Source organism: Sitophilus oryzae, unplaced genomic scaffold (genome assembly GCF_002938485.1).
Source record: "Sitophilus oryzae breed Bouriz unplaced genomic scaffold, Soryzae_2.0 scaffold_465_pilon_pilon, whole genome shotgun sequence".
Classification (NCBI taxonomy): Eukaryota; Metazoa; Arthropoda; class Insecta; order Coleoptera; family Curculionidae; genus Sitophilus; species Sitophilus oryzae.
In genome coordinates this window covers 1305927-1331179 of record NW_022147046.1, presented here as the reverse complement: position 1 = coordinate 1331179, position 25253 = coordinate 1305927, and the positions used below count along the sequence as shown (strand labels likewise).

The following is a 25253-nucleotide window of genomic DNA, read 5'->3' as shown; positions in this document are numbered from 1 at the left end:
AGCCTAATATAAGATAAAAATGTTTTTCTTTAATGAAAAAGAAACATTAATGTTATATTTAATTAAAAAAAAAACTTAAGATACTATAAATTTACTTTAGGACAACAAAATGCATAGATCGTAACTACTCTGATTCAAGAGAATCACTGCTGACAGAATCTTCCAAATTTATAGTATCCAAATCAGAGGTAGATGAAGTATCCTCACATATAACATATTTCTGTACATCATTTTCTAATATGTTACTTTTTCGCGTTGTTACTGTTCATTTTGTCGGTATGAGGGGTTCAGATGTTAACAATTTTTTCCTTTTCTTGGGTATGAGATTTTATAATATATAATTTTGAGTTCTTGTCCTTATGATCAAGCCAAGTATTAGCCAGATCGGCATTGCTTATCAATTTTACTCCATCTGAAAAGTATTATAAAATAAAGTTCGTCGCAAGCAGACGCAGGTGAACTATACAAAAATTAAAAGTGTATGAATATGGCAACAAAAATATTCAATAAATACGATATGTTTTGATATGTTTTTTAAATGCCTTTTTGAAGTTTGAAAACGTAAAATTTTTATACCCATTTAAGAATCATCTTAAAAAATAAATAAAAACTAAACAATCACGAACTTGTTTAGAAATAAATTTAAAGTACATACCTTGTTTAACAATATCCATAGTGGCTTTCAATTAGAGTACGCACCCGTTTAACTCCATAATATACAGAACTACTATGAATGTTATTCTTTCCACTAATGAGATAATGATCGCAAAATTTATTTTTAGTGAAAATATTTGCTAACAAAAACGCTGTTTATGAAAAATAATATACAGGATGGTTGAACATTGCTATAAGTATAAAATTATATATTCAGATATTAGTAAATTTTAACTTATTTTTTGATTTTTGTCCATGGGACGAAGCACTGTGCGACGACGGCCTAAAAACCCGAAAAACAAATTTCTTCAATCCGAAGATTGTTTTTCCTCAAATAAATGGGTTAGAGGCTGATGCTGGTGACTATCGCCAGTAAGAGTAAATTCCAAATTTATTCGAGATAAAAAGCATTTGTTTTTACCCGGTATAGTTTTATATTAAAAGACAGAATACAATATGCTATTTTGTTTTTTAATATAAAAGTCGAATTCTCAACGACTTAAAAATTTTAATTTAAGATTTACTTGTATCAATATAAATTATAAAATATTATTTCTTTCCAGGGATATGGAAGAGTGTAACTCTTTAGATGAGAGTGTGGAGAATCTAGATAGGAACTCCTTGACATCCTTTGGCTCAGGAAACACAACAGACTCAGATAAGGTAAGTGCCAGAGTAGTTTTATTGCATGTATTTTCTTATCATCTCAAAAAAACATAAAGAAATATCAGTCTAAAATACATTTATAGTAAATCGTTAGATAATTTCAGTATTATATAATAAATCATAAATAATAATATATTTTAACAAGTAGTCTAGTTAAATCTAAAATTTTTATTAAAATATCTTTGATCTTGTTGAAAAAAAAATCCGTGTCAGCTGATGATTTTTTTAAAATAAACCATATGTTTTGAAATATTTTCTACATTATCAGTAATCGATATTGTGGTTGTAGACACCTGTATTCGCACGTAATGTTGTTTTCTTTAACCGCCATTAGATGTCGCTTGAAAATCAATACTTTCAAAATTTAAAACGTGCTCTATAATTTTTACAATAACCGAATATGAAAATATTGAGCAGTTTTGTATACAAAGTCTTAATTTACTACACTTAGACCGTCGTTTTAATAACTGATAAATGATATCTTATTTTAGTACATTTAGGACATAATTTTTAAAGGTATAATGATTTTTTTGAATACGAAATTCTAAATGAGGGAAAGAGTATAGGGAAAATATGCATATTTGCCTAGTTTGATTGTATTAGTGAGTACTTTATTGTGCCTTTATATGTTCTTTAATATAGTAGATAATTTGAATTCAAATTTGACTACGAGAAAAGCATTTATAATATAACGTTTAAAGTAATTTAAATTAAGATCCAATATTCTAAAATTAATCTTAATAAAAACAAATAAATTAATATTTATTCTTAGAGTAAAAGTTTAAAAATACATTTATATATTTATTTTTAAAACGTTATTTTAGAATTTTAATTAAAGTCCAAGGCCATACAGCCAAAAGTGGAAATCTAACTGAGAAGCTACAATTTGTGATTTATTTATTTTGCCACTTTGTATTTTAATGCCAAGAAAAGGCTAGAATTTAATTTATACGTTTTCTTAATACTTTTTATTTCGACAATACTGCAGACCAGGGTTGGCATGATTTAAATCAAATGATTTAAATCAAGTGATTTTTTAAATTTTAATCATGCGATTTAAATAAAAAAAAATATTATTATTATTGAAACTTTATAATAAATCAAAAAATAACTGTAAAAGTTATAAAAATGTGTCCTAGAAAACTATAAAAAATATTTCTATAACAGATATAACAGAAAATAAATCCAAAAATAATTGTAAATGTTATAAAACTATAAAAATATCTATTCATCAATTTAATTGTTAGACCGATTTTTGACCTAATTTCGTGTGAATCCATTAGACCGCTAAACGCAAGGATTTATTTTAAAATTTATGTATAAGTAACAAATATTTGCTGTTCGGATACATATCATTTGCACAGTCTAGTACAGAACTGGGTTCTTCTAATATAGAGACTATATCTTCATTCCCGAGAATATATAATCGTTGTCAGAAAATATGTTGTTTTATATTATTTTCTTGAAATGGTTGTATGTTTCCAAATTCCTACCGACCTTTGAATAAGAAGACTAAGGAAGGGGCATATCAAAAATCTTAGGTACACCGCGATGGGCCTCAAATATGGCCGACTTAAATTCCGGTTTATCAGTGTCGTTCTAATTTTATTTAAAAAATGTAAAACAATGATGTAGGGTAGACGTGGGGTAGACTCAATAATTTGTTGTTTTATTTTACGTCGTGAATAAATGTTGGTAGTTATTAAAATTGTTATAAAAATATATAATTCTAATAAAAATAGATAAGTTATAATAAGTATTTATTACCACAAACATCCGATACGCTACTGAAGCAGGTAAGTCAAATTAACGTATCTAAATTCTTTGACATCTAATCTTTGACAAGTAATAAATAAAAGCTAAAATGCAAGAAAAATATATAATTTAGTTAATTTAAGTGAATTTCATTAGTAGTTATTAAGTATATTATATAGTCACTTACTAGCGAAAAGTTGTTCCATTATTTCACTCAATTTTTGCCGAGATCTACCGCACGCTACACAACCAACTATTTTAGAGTCTTTTTCGATAAATCGCGATAGTGTCACTGTTGATTTAAGTGCTGCCACAATTTCCATCTAGATTTACTACCTTTATACAACTATCAGTAGTAGAATAAATAATAAATAACATAAAATAAGCTCCGTAAAGACTGACTAATCCACAAAATTTCAAATCAAATTCAAATGTGTCAAATGAATCGTCAAACAGAACTGTCAAGGATCCCCACCCTAGAGTGCTGTTATGGTGCTTTTTCCGCCCACCATGCATGAATACATGGATAGCATTATGCTCCTTCCTTAGTCTTCTTATTCAAAGCTACCGACATTTTGATCAGCAGTAAGTACTTTACACTTTGATATTAGATAATATATCATACTAATTTCATTCTCGAGTTAAGACTATTTCCGAAGAATAGTGTATTGTTTTATTAGGAGTAAAAATTATACTTTTTTTGATGATGCTGTACCTTTGAAGGGCCATCGTAAAGCTATTCCGACGTTACAGGGAGGCATAAAAGTACATTTTTACTCTGAATAGAACAGACAATTTTTTACCCATTACAAATAATTTTTTAATTAATTTCAAACATTGCAAATAATATAAAGAGTAATCGAGCAACAATTCGTACACTCGTTGAATTTGACACTTAATATCAGTTTAGTAATATAATATTTTTGCACTTTTGTGCTTAGGCCAAAGCTTAGGCGTAACAGTGCTTTACTTTTATGCCTAATACTTTTGAGACGTTTAAAAAAATCGTTTTGATCTGAAGCGAACGACTTTTTTGATGGAATATAATGGTAACCGATGTGGAAAAATCACACACCCCGTAGAATTGTTAATGTTTTCGGTATCGGGGTATATATTTAGCCATTTAGGATAGGACTTTAATTGGAAATAAGTCCTAGTCATTAGGAAATCCGATTTAAATATTGTTTTGAATTAAAATCAAAAAAATCTGGTTTAAATAAAAAAAATCTGATTTTTTTATTTTTTTTTCAAAAATCATAATTTTTTCCAACCCTGCTGCAGACTAATTTTATGCAGCTTTCTTCTTCTTCTTCTTCTTAAGGTGCCGACTTCTTGCGAAGGTTGGCGACCATCATGACTAATTTTATTTTGTTGACTGCTGCCCTGAACAGGTCGTTTGATGTACAGTTGAACCGTTCTCTGAGATTTCGAAGCCACGACATCCGTCTTCTTCCTCTGCTTCTCTTCCCTATTATTTTACCCTGGATAATTAGTTGTAGAAGCTTGTATCTTGTACCTCTCATTACGTGGCCCATATATTGGAGTTTTCTGATTTTCACCTCTTAGGACAATTCTAGATCTTTTGAGACTCTTCGTAAGACTTCTTCATTGATAATTCTGTCAACGTATGATATCCGGAGTACCCTTTTGTAAGGCCACATCTCGAAGGCATCTGTCTTTTTAAGCATTTGTTTTGTTAGAGTGGCAGCTTCTAACCATAGAGCATTATTGTAAATATGTAGCATCTTAGCATTCGTATTTTAAGGTGGTTACTTAAAGTTTTGCAACAAAAGAATTGCTTCATTTTAATAAAGGTGTTACGTGCTATTTCAATTCTCGTTTTTAATTCTGATGAGTAATCATTGTTGTCGTTGATCAGGGCTCCTAGATATTTATATTTATAGACTCGCTCTATTATCTGATGGTTTACGATCAGTTGAGTATTTTGATTTTGTGTTTTGGTAAATATCATGAATTTTGTTTTATTAAGGTTCATATTCAAGCCATAATGAATACTTGTTTCATACACTTTTTGGACCATTCGTTGCAGGTCCTGTATACTTTCTGATAGCAGTACGGTATCATCTGCGTATCGTATATTGTTTATAGGAACTCCGTTTACTACTACTCCAGCTGCTTCATTGTGTAATGCCTCCCTCATGATGACTTCCGAGTACATATTAAACAATAGCGGGGAAAGTATACATCCCTGTCGTACACCACGTTTGATGTTGCTGTTTTCCGGGTATTTATTGTCTTGATGTTTGCTGTTTGGTCGTGATATAGATTTTCAATAATTCTGGCATCTGTGGTATCTATTTGCTTTTCTCTCAGAATTTTGATAAGTTGTTCATGACGGACTCTGTCAAATGCTTTCTCATAGTCCACAAAACAGGTGTACACATCCTTGTTAACATCCAAACAGCGCTGAGTCAACACGTTTATACTAAATAATGCTTCTCTCGTGCCAACTCCATTGCGGAAACCGAACTGTGTATCGCTGATGTCGTTATCCAGTTTTTTATAACACACGGTTGTGAATTATTTTTAAAAATAATTTGAGTGTATGGCTCATTAGGCTTATGGTTCTATGATCTTTACATAATCTTGCGTTGGCTTTCTTAGGAATTACAATGAAGGTCGAAACCAACCAGTCTTTTGGTATCGTTCCTGATCTGTAGATCGCATTGAAGAGCTCAGCAAGTGCATCCAAGCTATGTTCCTTAAGCAGTTTTATCATTTCAATGGGTAGTTCGTCTGGGCCAGGCGCTTTCCCGTTCTTCATGTTCGTCAGCGCATATTCTATTTCATCTGTTGTTATAGATCTTTAATCTAAATAAAATATCTGTTACAATCATCTGTTACAATATAAAGTAAAATGAAGGGCTGCTCGGTATCTTAAATGATCAACAAATTTAAACATTTTTGCCAAAATTTCATTTAGTTAGGTTTATAGACTTTGGTGTCAATTTCGATATGATTGATGACGTGCATCGAAAAATGTTTTACGATTACCGTAAATAAATAAAAATAAAAAAAATAATTAGTTGGACATGTAAAAAAATGGATTATGGAAAGTTACAGGGTGACTCAATTTTCTATAAAAAACGCTTGGCATTTTTTACTAGAACTAATCAAATACGTAAGATTCCCGTTGAAACGTAAAGACAAATGGCCCCGTATTTCTGGACCTCAACAATAAACCAGTCAACGCGTCCATTCGTCTGGAACATACACGATCGGCGCTCTTGTTTGTAGCCTCGCGCGCGTGTGTTCGTGTGCGTATTCCATATTTAATATACGTAAATAGTGCGATGGAAAAAACCCGGTTTGCTTTGAGGTGAAATCGATTGGACACGAGGAAAGTGGTGATATGATAATAAAGTAATTGGGTGGTAAATGGAACCGTTCACCCCCGGTGTCCACCGGAGCGTGAAAGGGTCGTTGTTGGGATAAAATTGTCTGGAATGCTGAATAAATAACGCGTACCTATGCTTTTTATTTTACTTTAGAACTGATTTTTTCAACGGGCTGTTTTTCTAATTAAAAATTCCATTTTTGATTTAAAACGATTGGTTTTTAAATCAGAAATGGGAGATTTTTGATGAACTTGTTCTGGGAAATAAAGAACGCTCCTTTATTTATACAGGGCGTTTCAAAAAACATGTGCCATATCTCGTGGGGAGATTCCTCACGTAAATATAAGATTTATTTTTCATATCAACATAGGTCCGATTCTGCTTTGTTTCGTGGCTACAGGGTGCTAAAGTCGTAATATTTTTTCGATTTATTATAATTTTCTTCCAAGTGGTACTTTTAGCGTTTCGAATGAAATTTTGAGAGTAAAAGTTACTCTAAGTTCTATATATTTTAATGCTAAAAAAGTGTCGATACATTCATCAGGGGCGTGCATATGGGTTATCACTGGAATATTTAAAAAAAAAACATGTGCGCTATTGACTTTTGATATCAAAATTGTGTAGACCGTTTAATGCCAATTAAATGTTATCTTTTAATATTTTGTCGAATTCGGTCACCTTGATGAGATAAACGCAATTTTGTTAGACACAATTAATAAATATTAAAATAAAAATAAAATTAATAGATTATTTATTTTACCTATTTTTTATTAAATATTATTACTATCAGTTATTATTACTATTAGTCCAACCTCCAGCAATTTCAAATAAAAAAATAATGGTATTTAAGATTTTAAGAATTTTTAACATCCTGTAACTCTAAAACTATGCATTTCCATACCCATGTTTATAGGAACTTTTTTCATATTTTTTGATGAGGAATCATTGAGTACTTGAGTTAATGATATTAAATTTTTTTGATCATGGCAAATTAATAAAATTGCGTTTATCTCATCAAGGAGGCCGAGACAACTTTTAATCGGCATTAAATTGCTTACACTATTTCGCTAACAAAAGAAAAACGTCAGTTGCGTACGTGCTTTTGAAAATATTGCAGTGATAACCCATATGCACGCTGTTTTTTGAAACTGGAAATTTCGGTACCGCGCCTCTTAGGAACTGAGATTTCCCGGTTTTTTCGGTACTTTTGGTACTGACCAATTTTTGTTCAGTGGTGGTGGTTCATCAATCAGAAAGCAAGGGTTTGGTTTTTCAAAGTAAAATGGATAAAAAAATTAAGATTTTTAATGAAAATAATATCAAGTTATTAAGTAATCAGTCATAAAAAAAATTAACATGAACACAAACATGAACACAAGTAAAGAAAAAAGTATAGGTAACGGAAATATAATAAGTAAAGAAAAAAGTATAAGTAAATAGTAAAACGTAAACCAACTTAACTGAATTTGAGACAAAGCCCTAAAATATTGAATTAAAAATGCAAATATGTGTTAAAACATAACACAATAAATATTATAGGAACTTAAAAAGTGAAAAGATGCAAGAACAATAAAAAATAGCATCATTACTTATTTATCAGAGTTCGATTTCGACCGTTAGAAAGTATCAAAGGACTTTCTTACATAACAAACAAATAATTTTTAATTATTGTGACCGAGGCCCGGTTCTGAGATGGTCAAAAAGATCTGAATCATAATTGGTAGTATTAATTAGAATTGCCGAAACCGTACTAAAATATTTTCGTTCAATGATTGTGGAGTTCGTCAATTAGCAAGCAAGGGATGGTTCTCAAAAGTAGGACTGATAAAAAATTGAGTTTCAAATGAAAATAATATCAAATTATTAAGTCATGAGAAAGTAAACATGAACACAAATAATGAACACAATTGAAAAAAAAAGAAACACATAGGTTGATCAAAAATTACATCAAACAACATCAGCCAACCTCGAAATGAACTTAACTAAATTTGAAAAAAAAATTAACATTTTGAATTAAAGATGCAAATGCCTATAAAAATATAACACAAAAAAATATAACTAATACATTTAGCAATATTAAACTAAAAAATAAAATAGCATAATTAAACTTAATATACAGGGTGTCCCAGAAATAAGTGCAAATATTTTAACTGGTAGTATAGTTCAACCCCAGAAACACGCCTATGAGGTTTTTTTTTTGCGAAAAAAAAATGTTGAAAATTTAAAATTTTTCTTGACATTTTCCGGGAAATTTGAAAAAACTTTTTAGTGCCACTTGTTTATTCACCTGAGATTTCCCTACGGTCTATCTAAACATTGCAGTGTTGCAAGCTCCTATGTTATCCACATTCTACATAGTTCGGCGGAACATAGTTCTACATTTATAAATTCATAGACAAATTTCTACTCAAAAAATTAGGAATGTTAAATTTAATCTTTTATCAGTGCTCATTATTAATAATTATAGAAAAAAAACACATTAATTATTTTTAGTACTTACCCTTTCAATGAAAACTTAACAAAAACCACCGAAAATTAACTAAAACATTACGTTTATGACGTTTACGAAAATCTTTGTTATGCTGCAAAATAACTTTATTTTGGAATAAATTTAATAAAATGATTCATATTATTCACAATCAGGTCACAAAAAGAAATTCCTAAAATGTTTATCGTAATTTAGAATTCAATTCAAGAAATTTAGAAAACAGCCCAACGAATAATCGGTTCATTTTTGTTTTGTTTGTTTTCTTTCATGTTTCTGTGTTTTATTTGAACCACTGTTTTACAAAACACCTTGAAAAGCACACATTACTTTGAATACCTTTCTGAATGAATAAATGTTGAGAATTATTGTCTCTTATCGCCACTTTACAAACTACTTTCAATCTAAGAAAATACATGTTTCAGGTAATTGGATGTAGTTGGCGATATCTGCCGGCGGCTCTCAAAATGTTGCGATTATTTTTTTAAATTTTCAAAGTTAAATAACTCGGTTATTTTCAATTTAATATAAAAATGGTAAAGAGAAAATATGTTTCTTTTGACCAGATCTACCACCCCTTAAAATATCTTCACTCATTTCTGGGACACCCTGTATAATAATAATTTTCAGTCCCAGTTCTTTGATGTCTCAAAAGAACCGGGAATTCCCGGTACTTTCGGTACCGGGATTTCCCGGTTCTAAACCCTACTGTATATGTATTAATTTCATTCAACAACTGAATTTTTTTAGCTGTTCTCTTATTTTAGTGTTTTAATTAAATTTTTAAAGTATAATCAAATTAACTTGTATGGATAGCAATTAGTAGCATTTTAATAAGTTTTTTTTATATTTTATACAACTCTACTATAAAAATAAGAGAATGTCAGTTTGGGATCTAGTATCTTTTTTCGGTCATTTTCCGCAAAGGCTGAAAAATTTGCAAAACCTTGTTTCCTGGATAATAGACGTTCTAGACGACGTCTGAATAACAAAAGGATTGCCTCGAAGCCCTTATACCTCGCATATAACTGGAATAATAATGCCGGTTTTTATTGGATCGTGGTAGGAGAATGGGGTTTATATTTTGCCATAAGACTGTTAAACATACTTTGTTGAAGAAATTTACTCAAATTACGTAAAATAAATTGTTTTCCCCAGGGGATCACTTCTTGTGAATACGGACGTGGTTCGTCTAAGGGGTCTTAGTTTAATTCTTGCTGGATGCTGAATTTTGTATCACTTTGTATTAAGTAGATTAGAATAGATTTTGGGGCTATTCAAAGGTTACTTTTTCAGATCTGATGTATCCTTTTTCTAGATTACATTCTCTCTTTCAAAAAATCTAATAACTTCAGAACCGCGTATAGCTTTTACACTACTGAGTGAAAAAATGTACATTTCCCCCTTTTTTTATGTAGAAAAGGTATCTTGTAAAATTCGCTACGAGTAATAGTTTTCAAGATATTTGGAATCGAAATAGTCAAAACATAAAAAATGTCTATACCTGTGGCGGATTCATCTCTCCAAAAAAGCCTTTATGGGTATTTCGCCACTGCACTGCAAGAGAATCTACAAAATAAAATAGTTATTTTTTGTAAACACTTCTCCGTTAAACTTAAACGGACACTGCTTGTCAGAAGTTATATTTACAGTTATACAAATTTGCCTAACAAAGAAAAAAATGCTTAACGTTTCGGAAAGTTTATCTCTTTCCGTCGTCGAAAGCAAAAAAAATACAAAGAATAAAGAAAAAATTTAATTAATCAATATTTAAAATATTTAAATTCAATTATTCGAGAACACTTTACTTTTTTAAAACAGATACGTCTACAAGAAACCGTTGACGTTAAACGTTAAAATGACATTATATCAAGTTAAACTTCAATGATAACAATTACTTAATAAGGTAAAACCAAAAAGCCCAAACTTTCTGTATGATTATTTTTAAATTTTACGTATGTTATGATTATTTATGTTATGTTCTTTAAAATCAAAGAAGCGATTGCCATACATTACTAACATCTACAGATGCATGAGCAATACATTTATTTTTATTAGATTGAATTAAAAAAGCCTCTTTTATTTTTCTTTTAGAGGCTATCGCTTCTTTCATTATAATTTTCTAACATTTAAGTGTCTAGATGTTTCACCAATGTAAAATTTATCGCATTCACATGGTATTTGGTATATTACGTTTTTTGTTTGTTGTTCTGTATTCATTGGTTTAGTATGTGATAAAATGGATCTAAGTGTATTTTGTATTTTGAAAGATGTTCGTATGTTATATTGTTTTCCTATCCTTCTTATTTTTTCCGAAACGCCTCGTATGTATGGAATTGTATCATTGTGTCTATGATTTGGGGTTTGTATTTCGTTTAATGTTTTGTTAATAAAATATGGTGGATAGTCGTTTTTATTAATGTATTTTTTATGTGGTTTACATCTCTGTTTAGTGAAATGTAGTCTGTACATATTATTTTTGCCTTATCATATAAACTTTTTATAACACCTTTTTTTACACTTATACTGTGATTAGATGTGAAATTTAAGTATCTATCTGTGTTTGTGGGTTTTCTGTAAACATCTAAAATTAGTTTATTTTGAAACTTTGACACTAAAATATCAAGAAATGGCACAAACGATTACCTCTCTCTACTTCTAAAGTAAATTTTATGGTAGGTTCGCGAGAATTTATATAATCCAAAAAAATGTCTATTTCAGAAACGTTATGTTGCCATATTGCAAAAATATCATCAACATAACGCAGCCATATTAAAGGCTTTTTTGAAAAACTATTTATTGTATTATTTTCAAAATCTTCCATAAAAACATTACTTAACTTGAATTGCAGTGCAGTGGCGAAATACCCATAAAGGATTTTTTTTGGAGACACCCTGTATAATTTTCTATAATTATTTTTTTATCTCTGACGATGGGAAGGAATATTCACCTAAAATATTAGCTATGGGAAAATCTGTTTATAAGTAAAGAACCACTGAAAAAGGCTTTTATTTATCCGTGATTCGAAACCAGTGGCATTTTGATAAATTTGATATAATATATCACATACACTACTCCCGCAGCCTTTGATAGTGCTTATCTTCATTTGCATTGTCTCACAAGATCTGTTCCCGATAGAGTTTCCTGAAGTGTATTGTTCTATTGTTCGTTGTTATAGTAGGTCAGTGCATATTATTCACGAGGATGTATTTGGGTTAAGTTATACATTTAGGTTATATAGGGCCGCTGTTATTCAAGAAGTTTGTTCTATTATCTAAATATTTATATTAGGGAAGAAAAGAGATATTTAGTTATTATTGAATTGTCTTAATTGGAAAAGTATTACATGTAGTGGGTTTAATGTTATTTAATATACCACATGTAGAAACAGTCGTGAATCATGTTTTACGAAACAAAACATTTTTGGTTTTGTGATACTAGTGTTGATTGAAAGAATTTGGAAGATATGCAATCTATTGGACGAATTCGGCCTGACAAGGCTGATTTGATATCCCCTTACGTTTCAAGTGCTGTACGGTGGAACCTCTACTCGTTCTGTAGCCAACGCGTAAAACGCTCATTTTCTCCAATTCAGTTAGCGAAGGCATATCGAAGGCGGTATGGAAGTGAAAGCGACAGTGTTGCCATATTAAAATGTGTTATATCTGTACTACGTTTGATGAAAATATCTTTAGATGAAAAAACTGCGTTATGTATTCGTGTGAAACATAGAATAAGCAACAAAAATAAAAATTCTTTTATAGGTACTGAATATTTTGTATGACCGAAAAAAGTCGTTTAGTTAACTTGGAAATGACTACTATTAACATTTACGATAATATTTATAATATTTTCCAAGCCAACTCTGACATCGTTCTTTGTTTAATCATATCATATTATATTAAATTGTTTAATGATAGAAAATCCGTATTGTTAACGATTGTACTCAAAATCCGTGAATCTACGAATTAATCCGTAGTTCTGGCAACACTGTTTCCGGCAGCCACTCACTCTGTCGATTGAAAGCAGAACTACGGTACAGTATTCTTTATCCGATGCGCTGTAAACGACGGGCTGCCCTGTAATCTGTAATCAGGGCGCAGGGACGTAGAGTTAAACTAAATCCCGGACAGGTTGACTAGCGGCGACGATATCGCCAGCTACATCTGGGACGCTCATAAGGTTGCGCATCTTCTTATTTCTTCAATCAACGATCCTAGGCTTAAAACAAAGTTTTTTATAAGAAGTGTTCGAAATTGTCAATCTTATATTTTTAAATCTCTCTACTGTAATTATAAAATGTAGAGATATAAAAACTTTTGTAATGGATTGGCTAAACTTTATTCCAGGAAATCAAAGATAGTATGGTAATATATTTAACTAGTAAAAAATTGTTAATACCATGTTAATATCATTTTCTGGAATGTTCTCCAAAATTCGCCACAATCGCCATCACTTCGCATTAAGATTTCAGTCTAGAGTGTCATGGCTTGGTTATTTCTTATTTTGTGGCCAGGGCTTTGTTAAAACAACAATTTTTTTAAAGGTAACCTTGGAAAAATAGATTTGATTGTCTAATGTTTTTAGTGTCTTGTCCCTGGCCGGTTAAAAGTTGCCCAAATCGTATTTTTAATCATAATTCAATTTTTTCAAATGGAACGAGAGTCTCTTATTAGTATATTTGAAAAACGCATTTTTTACGAATACTTTCTTACCACATAGGTACCTGGTATTTCGAGTCAAATTGTTATGAACACAAACATTGCACACTCTAGAATGAAATTTAAAATACTATTTTCAAGCGAAAATATAAAAAGTTGACATATCTGTCATTCTATTCAGAATGCCATTTTCTATGAAATGTAAAAATACCGAAAGGACCATTTAAAAATCAAAAGTTGTAGACATTTCCAGAGTAACAGGAAGTGACCAGTGTTGTTACAATAGGTACAATTGTACTATTTTGGGTACATTTGATAGTCAAGGAGTACATAGGTACAATTGCAAGAAAAAATGTACAATTCTTACTTCTCAAACCCAAACTAACCCAAACTTAAACCCACGTACATATTTTTAGACGAACGGTGATACGCGATGCGTGGATTTGAAATGCAGGTTGCTAGGAGCAGAGGCACAGAATTATACATTACTTGAAATGCTGTTCAAGCCGCATGGATGTCAAACGTAAGTTTGATATCCATGCGGTGAGTAGGAGGGGGGCTAATCACTGCGACCTTAGAGATCTATTGTGTCCCGATGTCAAACGTGACGTCACGCAATTAGTTCCCATTTAACCAATGCTATTCAAAGCTCTTTGTAGCTTCTGTATTGCTGTCCTCCAGTTGCGAATTTCAAGTTCCAGAGCTTATGGAGGCAGTTCTGAACTTTATGACTCAATTGAATGGAGGGAGAGTATCGCGTTCTTGAACAGTTCCTAGAGCTGCTCAACTGCGTGAAAGGAGGACAGCATATGGTGTATAATTCTGTAAGGGTGCATCCACATTATCCTAAAAAAAGCGGATCGGCGGCGGTGTATCGGCGTAACGACCTTGAATCGATTTCCAGCAATTCTTTTGACTGAAAAATTCATCTGTCAGAAATTTTATCTGTCAAATTCACCTGGCAAAAATTTCAGCCAATAGAATTGCAGGAAATCGACTCAAGGTCGTTAAGCCAATACGCCGTTCCGCTGTTTTTAGGATAGTGTGGATGCACCCTACGTACCAAAACTTGGTAAAAAGGTAAATAGAGAGATCACATGACCCCACATTTTTGCACCAAAAATGTACAATCCCACTTAAAAAAGTACAATTTCGACACCATTTATAGTACAAAAATTTTTGCCCTTGTAACAACGCTGGAAGTGACCCAAAATAATTGAATACGTCAACCAATCCCGATTTATGTCATATACTAACATACCGCATCTCGTTTTTTTTGTTTGAAAAATATGATCATGCCATAGGATGAGCCACTTATATTATATATAAAAACACTCGGTATGTATAAACTATAAATGATCATATGAAACAAAATGTGTAATAGAGTATGTTTAATTAAGCAGACCCATGGGCAGCTATTAAAATACTTAATTTCTTATTATATTTAAAGCAACAACAGTGCTAACAATTGAATGAGTCAAGAAGCTATAAATATATTCTTAGTAAATTTCAGACCTTCAAATTATAATACGTATAGTTAAAATTGGAAATTACACAATTATTATTTAAATGTGATTTATTAATTTTAATTTTTATTGTGGTCATTTAGTCGACACAATTTTATTAATACAATTTGTCGATACAATTTTTTAAATTAATACCAAATCTGGTTTTATCATCTGAAAAACTACTTATAGGGGTTAGCCACTGTTGAAAAACACCCGAATTTTTTTTTATCATATTGTATAAACCGTTGCGTTCTGTTAAATTACATTACATGAAGTCAAACTACAAATGAGGAGCTAAAACTAAATGCATTTTGTCAATTTTTTGTTAATTTGTCAAAAAACAAAGGTGACATTGCAAACTACATACACAGAGCTACAATATGATGCCAGAAACGACGTGTTAAATACATTTTATCCCCTTCGAATTAAAGGGCTAAAATACCTTAGACTTTCTATGTGTTGAATGTCCATTGCGGTAGGCAAACAGAAGTATGATTTATATTACAACTTCTCCATTTTTTGAATAATACTATTTAGAATAAAAAATGGAACTACGTCTGTGGACCATGTAGTTGGCGATACAGACCATGGTAGCAGAAAAATAAAGAGAAATTTCATGTCTAGACAGTCAACAGTTTAATAAAAACACTAAATCACCACAATACACCAAAACACATTTACTTTTACACTGGACGCGCGTTTCGCTAACCATGTTAGCATCTAGTATCATCAGCAGATGATTATCAACTGGTTAGTTTATAATCATTTGCTGATGATGCTAACATGTTTGGTTTGCTTTGGCCATTTGGTTTAACCATGTTAGCCTCATCAGCAGTTAGTTTATAATCATCTGTTGATGATGCTAGATGCTAACATGTTTAGCGAAACGCGCGTCCAGTGTAAAAGTAAAAGTGTTTTGGTGTATTGTGGTGATTTAGTGTTTTTATTTTGCTGTGTAACACCTAAAGTTCTAACCCTCAACTGTAATAGTCAACAGTTTTTTTCATTTTTTTTCAGATATCATCAAAACTAGATTTTTCACATGTAGGTGTACTATTTTTATGATTTTTTATCCATTTTTCAAGTATGCTAGTTTTTCCGTAAGTTTCTTGCAAAACGCGTGGCAGTTCTTCTTTGTTTATCAAAATTCGAAAAAATGTACCTCAAATAAACAATCACCACCTGATCACAATTATCTAGTGATCATGATTATCATGATTCTGTAAATTATTTTTTGTTTGTTTTTTAATTTTTGCTTATGTTATGCTGTGTTTCATAAATAAATAAAATCAAAAAACGATAACCATACATTATTAACCTTTACAGATATCTGAGCAATAAAAGCATCATTTATTTTATAGACATTATTTTTGTTCTCTATTCTATCTTGACCAATTTCTTTCACACTCTTTGATTTCCATTGGTATAAATTCACGTCAATGTAAAACGCACAGTGCAGAAAGTGCACCTACACACAAATCCAATAAATTTTATGTATATATTCCACTCTACCCAACAGGCTTTAAAAAATGTGCGGAAGTAAGGAAGTAAAAGCCATCCTCGGTCTTCCAGTGTTCGTTCCTACCCCACGCCCTGGTGTGTGGCGCGGGGTCGCGTCCCTGTGACCTTTTGCATCGCGGCGAAGAGGCGGCTCTGGATCGGCAGAGACCCGTTGACAGCCCTCGTTTGTTTTCGTTAATTTCTCGATCCCGGTCTCGCCAGGCTCTATAGCTTTTAATATTTAAACGGCCGACTGTCATTCGTACAACCGAACTCGAGATATATTTGAACAATATACGAAAATAAATGAACTCGGTGGTTCAATACTTTGGGAATAGTACGTGGTTTAATATTTTAGAAATGGCACAACTTTAGAAAAACAAATTGTCACGGGACTTCGTATACAGCCCCCTGGTATGTAGGGTAGGTAGGGTATGTATACAGGGTGGTCCGAACTGTATTCCGGAAACTTCGGCAGCATATTCTCCAAATAAAAATAAGTGAAAAAGTTCGTATAAATGTATGTCCTAAAATGCTTAGTTTCGGAGATACAGGGTGTAGAAGTTAGGTTAGGTTAGGTCTTATTTATTCGATTTTTTCCAAATAACTTCTAAAGTAACGTCAATATTTAGATGAAAATCGGTGTCTAGGAGTTTATTGACATGAGAAATTTGATTTTGATGTCAATATGACTCCTACTGGTAGAGGGCGCCACCTATATGTGTTTTAACTGTTTTGAAGGGTAATAACTTTTTGTCCGTACCTGTATAAAACTACCGAGGGAAAAAATGTACATCTCTGTGACTTTTTACGTAAAAAATATCTCTTTGTAAAAATCACTACGAGCAACCGTTCTCAAGATATTTAGAATGGAAATCATCATAAATTTTTCTGCAAAGAGAAAAATCATAAATTTTTCTGCAAAAAAATGATGATAAAACAGTTTCTGTTGAACTATTGACACAAAAACTTTCAAATTTATGATCTCAGTCTAATAACTATTTAGTCAACATGTTTAATTTATGTCAATGACGACAGGTATTGATAATTTCGATTCCAAATATCTCGAAAGCCAATAGTCGTAGCGATTTTTACCAAGAAACATTTTTTACGTAATAAACGTCGTAAATGTATATTTTTTTACTCAGTAGTTTTATACAGGTACGGACGAAAAGTTATTACTCTTTAAACCAGTTAAAAAATATGTAGGTGGCGCCCTCTACTAGTAGGAGTCATATTGACATCAAAATCAAATTTTTCGTGTCAAAAAACTCCCAGACACCAATTTTCATCCAAATATTGACGTTACATCAGAAATTATTTGGAAAAAATCGAAATAAAAATGAAATTTCTACACCCTGTATCTCCGAAACTAAGCATTTTGGGACATACATTTATACGAACTTTTTTTCGAAATTCGTCGTCTCTCGCTTCTGAACTTCCACAGATTTCTGTCTTGGTGTTTATGAATAAAACTCAGTCCTTGTCCTTACCAAAGGCTTTTAATCCATATAGCAGTAAAAAAACAACAATGGTATTTTTTTAACACAATGGTATTTTTTGATTTCTGAAACGAAATGAGATTTAAATTTTTAATGGTCAAAAAGCAAAATCAAAAAGAAAATTGATAATTTTAATAATTCGTGGTGCCACATCTAGCCCTTATATACGCTTCTATTCGCGCTGGCATGCTTCTTATTAAATTATCAATGTTGTCTTGGGGTATGTTTATTTTGCTTCCCATTTTGGTAATGCTGCATCAATAAGCTGTGCGAGATTTCCAAGATAGTTTCGACGCGCTCTAACCCTTCTTTTGAGCTGGTCCCATAAGTGTTCGATAAGGTTTAGATCTGGCAACATAAGGCATTTTTTTAGATCGAATGACAATCGTGATTTTACTACTGAACACAAAATTCACAAGAAAATCAATCGCGGCAGTTGTTTATTCTTCATTCTGATGTTTATTTACATCAAAATGCCTTATCTTAAAGTTGTATACCAATTTTTCCCTTGCATTAAGTTTAGTCCGAAATAGAGTGATTCCATATAAGTTTGGTTGTGTGATTGCTCATTTACGTCTATTAGAGACTGAGATCGAGATTGGATATCTTGAGCGTGAAGTTCACTTGGACACTCGCTAATTCGGTAGTGGAGGTTCTATATATCACTACCAACTGCTGGGAAATATAATTTTCAACTATTTTTATCAACTTTTGTTTATATAACTAACATTACTTTATTAATTTTGTATTTAATAACCAAAAAAAAACTTTTAATTGAAATCATATATGTTAGAGATTACGCTTAATACTGTGACCAAATATAGTTTTCGATTCACTCTATCGAGCGCTAACTCTATTTGCCACAACAATTTCCAATTATACGCAGCGTTATCTCATTGATCTTTCGATCTGCGGCTCGTTATCGTTTCGGAACGCAATTTACTCGAAGATAATTGCATCGGACACTCCGCCGCAAACAGACCTCTTCAAACATCATCCCCCATCCTCCCCACCCCATTTTCATCCTACGAACTGCATCGCGCCGCCGACCATCCCCCTGCCGATCTTGCACTTCCGACTTCGGCCGAACCAGACGTTCGTCTTGTGTCGTGTGTCCGCAGGATGATTTCGTCCGGTCTGCGTGCATGGTTCGGTCCGCTTGCGCCGTCTCCAGCGCCCTCTTTGGGAAATCTTCGAACTAACTGGAGACGCCTCAGAGTAACGAAGAAAATTGGTAAAATAAGCGGTGATGTAGCTGTGCTAAATTTCATTGGCCTTTTCTGAAATCAAACTGCCGAGGTAATTGAATTCCGTTACATATTCCAATAGTTCTTCTCCGATTTTTATAGCGTTGTTATGATCTTCCGGGAGAGTGTACATAATTTTAGTTTTATCGATGTTCAACTTAAGGCCCAAAGCCTCATATGTTCAGCATTTCTTGTAATTGCTGTAACGTTTTTGCAACTAGATGTGACTGCAAGATATCTATTGTAGGCCGGCACTATATTCCTGCTAAGCATTAACACAGTTCTTTTTTAATAATAAATAATAATAGTTTTAGAATTAGGTCCTCTGTTAAAGGACTTGCTATGTCTGCCCCTGTCTGTTTTTCTGGTGGACATTATGCTTTTCCCTTATTTAGAGTTTTACTGAACTACTACATTTGGATATTCCCAGTACTGGCTCTGGACAAACATGATCTTTGCTTTGCTAGTTTATCGGCTTTTCCGTTGCCTTTATGTCGCTGTGGCCCGGCACCTAGAATAATTTAATTCTGTTCCTTTCTGTCAGAGTTCCCAGTTCAGAGTCTTTTCCAACTGCCTTTCATGTCTTCTATCCTAGCCTTTCCAACGTCTTCCAACTTGTTCTGAGTTTTTTCCCAATATTTGGAGTCGTAGAATCTTTTGTTGTTTCCTTTTCTGGTTTTGAACTGCAAACACCCGAAGCAACAAGGTCCAACTCTACAGAATATCCCCTGATTGTCTTTACAACAGGAAAAACTTTTTTATTATTGACATTTTGAGAAAAGTGCATTCTTCTTAAAAAAATTGCTTGTTTTAAAATGGTTAATCTCGTTTATGCTTTTCCAAATTTCCATACCGTTTTAGAGAAAATTAAAAAAAACACATGAAAAATTAATTTTTTCAGAACTTCATTCTGAACCTTGCAATTAGTGAAATAAATTAGTGGTTTCAATTACACTTTATACTTTTTAGTTTACGATCATTCACATTGTCTAAAAAAAACACAAATAAAATTAATAAAATATCTTAGCCACAGATTGCAATAATCAGTTGTATCCATAGAGAAAGCCTAGTAAAGCTATTGCTTATAAACTATACACTTTTGGTTTTTAACCACATTTCCTCTTGACGGATGATAATCAAAGGCCAAAATGACATTCCTCGCAAATTTTGAAGTATAATTGGTGGAAAAGTTAAAAGTTTGTTAATTTTTTCCGACCATTCTTTATATCATTCATTTCATTTCTTCATATCATTCATTCATCAATTCGACCATTTTTCATATTCTTTTTAATTTTCTCTAAAACGGTACGGAAATTTGGAAAAGTGTAAACGGGATTAAGCATTTTAGAACAAGCGAAAATTTTTATGAAGAATGCATTTTCCATTATATGTTAATAATAAAAAAGTTTTTCCTCTTGTAAAGACAATCCGAGGACATACTGTAAACAAATCACGAACTTTCTGTGATATCAGGAGACTGTGATAAACTATATCCAGTCTGCAGCTTTTCTAAAGGCGGTTACAGACGTTCATGCATACTTGACAAGTGTACTTGTGCAAACGTACTTGTACAAGTTTGCATTAACTCCACACAATACAAGCGCACTTGAATAGTTTTAGTCTGGTTTTAGTAGGTAAAAATGGACGAAGAAGACGCACTAGCTCTTGCGATGTTCGTTATTCTGCTTAGACTAAAAGAAAAAAAGAAAACCCGTCGATTTTGATGCAAAAACTGCCTTCTAAAAAGGAATATTTATTCGCATACTAATATTTTAAACGAACTGAAGTTTTACCCTGCTAAATATTTGTTCTTAAACTGTTTATTTTTTTTATAATCAAATCGCGGTTTGCAGTTTTATCAATTTCTTGCAATTTTTTAATTAAACTTTTACATGCAGCCTCTCTTTTGTTGTTATTATGATAGTCCTTTGATTTTACTTGCCATAAACAAAGAGATTCTCTATAAATACTAATGAACTCCACCAATACCTCCCGCATACTTTTTTCATGTTCACTAGCCATTTTTATCTATCTTCTGGTAACAAACAAATAAGAACCAAGCAATAAACCTACTAGAATCAACTTCAGGCTTGCGCAAGTTTGATACACACGTTCATGCATACTTGCGCAAATCACTGGGGCATGAAGAAAATTCGTACAAATCTATGCCACTTGCACAAGTCGAAATACTTGTACAAGTTTGTTCCTACAAACGTTCAAAATTCTTATACAAGTACGCTTGCACAAATACACTTGTCAAGTATGCATGAACGTCTGTAGCCCCCTTAAGATTGTATTTGATGTTGGGACTACTCTCGAGGTAAAGTTGAAGATTCTTTGAGACTGACTTCGCACAAGTTTGAACTTGATTGGAGGCATCTCTCAAAAGTGTTGGAAATGGTCTGTGTTTTGCTGGATGGATTTTTTCTTTTTTAGCGATTTTACTCAAAGAAACAAGGTCCAACTCTGCACAAATTTTCTGTGATATCAGGAAACTGCGATAAACTTCAATCTGCAAGTAAAAAAGATTGTATTTGATGTTGGGACTATTCTCGAGGTAAAGTTGAAGTTTCTTTGAAACTGACTCCGCAGAAGTTTGAGCTTGATTGAAGGCCGCTCTCAAAAGTGTTGGAAATGCTCTGTGGTTTGCCAGATGGATTTCTTTCTTTTTTTGGCGATTTTTAGTTTTGCCGCATCCCCTCGTCTTTTTTCCTGTCGCTCTGAGGGCGTCGCTCGCCGTCGCTATCGAACAGCCCACGACGTCGACTCCTCGTCCCGGGCAGCGTCAACGCCAGCCGGCAGCCAGTCTGGCCAGCCCCACGCTCCGGGCTCCTCCACGCACCACCGACGCCCTAGTCCAGCCTAGAGCTCGCTCTCGCCGAAAGTCGCCGTGTGATGAGCGGCGCTGAGCGTCCGGACGCCGGCGGCACGAACGCGACAACGTCTTGGCGGTTGCGGACGACGACGGTCGAGCGGAAAAAGAACGAGGTGATGCCGGTAACGGGGGAGAATTGTCGGGGTGCGAGAATCTAACGGGTATTTTTGTAAAATGTTTTGACATCGCCGATTCGAGTGGTTTCGTACCTGAGGTAAAGACAGTCAGAGAAATTAACAATAATATATGCATCTTCGGGGCATCTAATTTTTTTACAACGAATAATATGAGCAATATATTGTCGTTGGGATTCTATTATCTGCTCTCTGGTGCACTGAGGGTTTGCTGAATTAGTATGAGTCTTACTTTATTCATGATTTATCAAACGAAAACTTAATAACTACGGGTTCTTATTATTCATGACATTGAGTCTATAATCTATGATCTTAGACTTTGTTTCGGTTGCTTCTAATACTTTCAATTATTTAGGTATAACATAATAAACAATACTCTGCTATTGCAAATATTGCATTTTCTGCTGCATTAAAAGTTTATCTTTTATAGTGAAGATACTAAATTATCTTATATAATATAAATAATATATCTTTGGATACAAATTTCTTTTAAAATTAATATTAATACTATTTAGAAATAGTATTGTTAGTATTTTCTTTTCGAAATTTTGGAGTCTATAAAATTTTAAATTATGAGGAACAATATACTTGATGCTCTAATCTGTCGTTGATAATCTTTGGCATTCTGATAATCTTCGTTTGGCATTGATAATCTTCCTGATTTTAGATGTTTTTACATACTTGCATCTATTTGTTTCTGTTATTCATAATTTAATGTTCAAAAATTTATCACTTTAGATGTTACATTTTCGGGTTCAATAAAGAATTCTTATATTGAAGTAATAGGTCTTATAATGAAGATATCTATTAAAGCAACTTTATACAGCGGCTGGTATTTAATATGCAACAAATCTTCTTATCGACAAGCTTATTTTCAAATTGGAACCCATATAAACCATAAGTTATCCCAGGGAGCCTCTAAAGACTAAAGATTAGTATTGCATCTAAATAATCTGAAGATTTTGTATCTGAAGTAATGTAGTAATGCATTATAGATGTCTTTACATAAGAGTTTAGAAATTATGAACTATACTTTTTTGGTTTGCTTCTAATTGCTTCTACTATTCGTAAAGTACCTAATAAACAACAATAATATCACTGTAAATATTGCATTTTCTGCTTCAGGGAAAGTACCAAAGGCTATAAACTTTTTAATTATCAGAGCTGTATACTTGATACATTAACCTGTCATTGATAATCTTCCGTCTTCCAATTTGTACTGCACTTTAGGTATTTTCTGGTGCAGTAATGGATTCTGTTGTATTGTGAAGATACTAAAGAAACTTTATAGGCGGTTGGTAGTTATTACTAAAGCGCATCTAAAGATCATTATTACATCTAAATAATAAAAAAAATAATCTAAAGTTTTGTATCTCAAGCATCGAGCAAAATAACAATTATTTGAAATATTGGTTTCACAACAAATTACTAAATTTTTTGTTCTAATTAGACTTATTTGATACTATTTTATTCAGAATTTACTGAAATAATGTACTATTAAAAATGTATCCTCCTGGTTCGATTATAAAACTTTTTGACCACATTGTACTTTTGGTACAACTTAATGATGTTAACTTCATATCTTATTCACAATCTACCGAACAGAAATGTATTGCTTTAAATGTGATAATCTCAGATTTAAAATTTTTCCGTTTTATAGTACTGAGAATTACTGTAGTACGACCAAAAAGAACATGACCTAGACACGGTACGACTTTTGTAATGGTGTTACTTATCTTATTCCCAAACTATCAATTAGGAATCTATTGCTTTAACTTCAAATTTCTACTTTATTCAATAGTTTCCTACCGAGAATTTACTGTACTCTCTTAATTTCCAACAATATTTATTTATCTGTCATCATCTGTAGCAGTCTGCGAAATCGTGATCTCATAGAATCATATACATCAATTTACTTTAGTTTTCCACATTTGACGGTATATTTCTTCAGTTAGTACTCCTAGAGTTTGTAGTGGTGTATTTGTGATTTTCTTTACTTGATGTATCCATCTAACAAGTGACCTGCCTCTCGGTTGTTTACTTTCTACGTTTCCCTGTACTATTAGTTTTTCTAGATTGTCTCCATCTCGTCTTGTAGTGTGTTTGGTTTCGGATCCGAAAATCTTTGATTTTCGGACAATCTGTCTTTTGCCTTCTACTCCTTTAGTATAGCTGCATTGGTGCGTTTCTCTGTCCATGAAATCCGTAACATACGGTGCCAGCAGCAAATTTAAAATGCATCTATTCTTCGTATGTCATGTTTCGAAGGATGTTTTCATCGTCCTGGATTCCGATCAGTATATGGAGATTGAGAATGTGAGGGACTTGACTAACATGTTCTTCCTGTTTCTTGTAATCTGACGATCTTTTCATATTCGTTTGATGTTACTAATATTACATCTTTATATCTTAAATTTGTTAGTCTTTTACCACCAATTGACACTCCTCTCTGAAAGTCGTCTAATGCTAAAAAGCCGAGGCGACAGTATACATGCATTCCCTTGCGTATTTTATCATAAAAAAACTTTATTCATCATCGTCATTTTCAGCTTATTCAATCATTTCCAATTATGGTGTAGCCTCTCTCACATATTTATTGTTATTATATATACAGTACCGAGCAAAAGTAGAGAAACATATTTTTCAAATAAATAACCAGGAATATTAACTAGTGCCCATAAGTACAACTTAACTAGTATAGCTAGAGACGTGAGAAATATAAAATAACACGCGACCGGTGCTATCCCCAAGTCTCTTCCTATATTTGTACAACTGTAAATACGGATACTATACACTTATCACTAGATCAACGCAAAAACATGTTTATCATTTTTAAATTTTTGTTTATAAAAAACTTAGGAATGTATGTTTATTTTTAGAGGAGCAAAAGTAGAGAAACATTTTTAA

The 25253-nt window shown here is 32.4% G+C and overlaps 1 protein-coding gene across 1 annotated transcript in view; it reads left to right on the top strand.

Annotated features, from left to right (window-relative positions):
* The window catches only part of LOC115885903 (kalirin), a 402576-nt gene that overhangs the window by 253002 nt on the left and 124321 nt on the right, over positions 1-25253 (top strand). The window contains exon 23 of the mRNA XM_030904931.1: positions 1218-1317. Within this exon, the coding sequence (XP_030760791.1) occupies positions 1218-1317 (100 nt within the window). The remainder of the gene's footprint in view (positions 1-1217; positions 1318-25253) is intronic.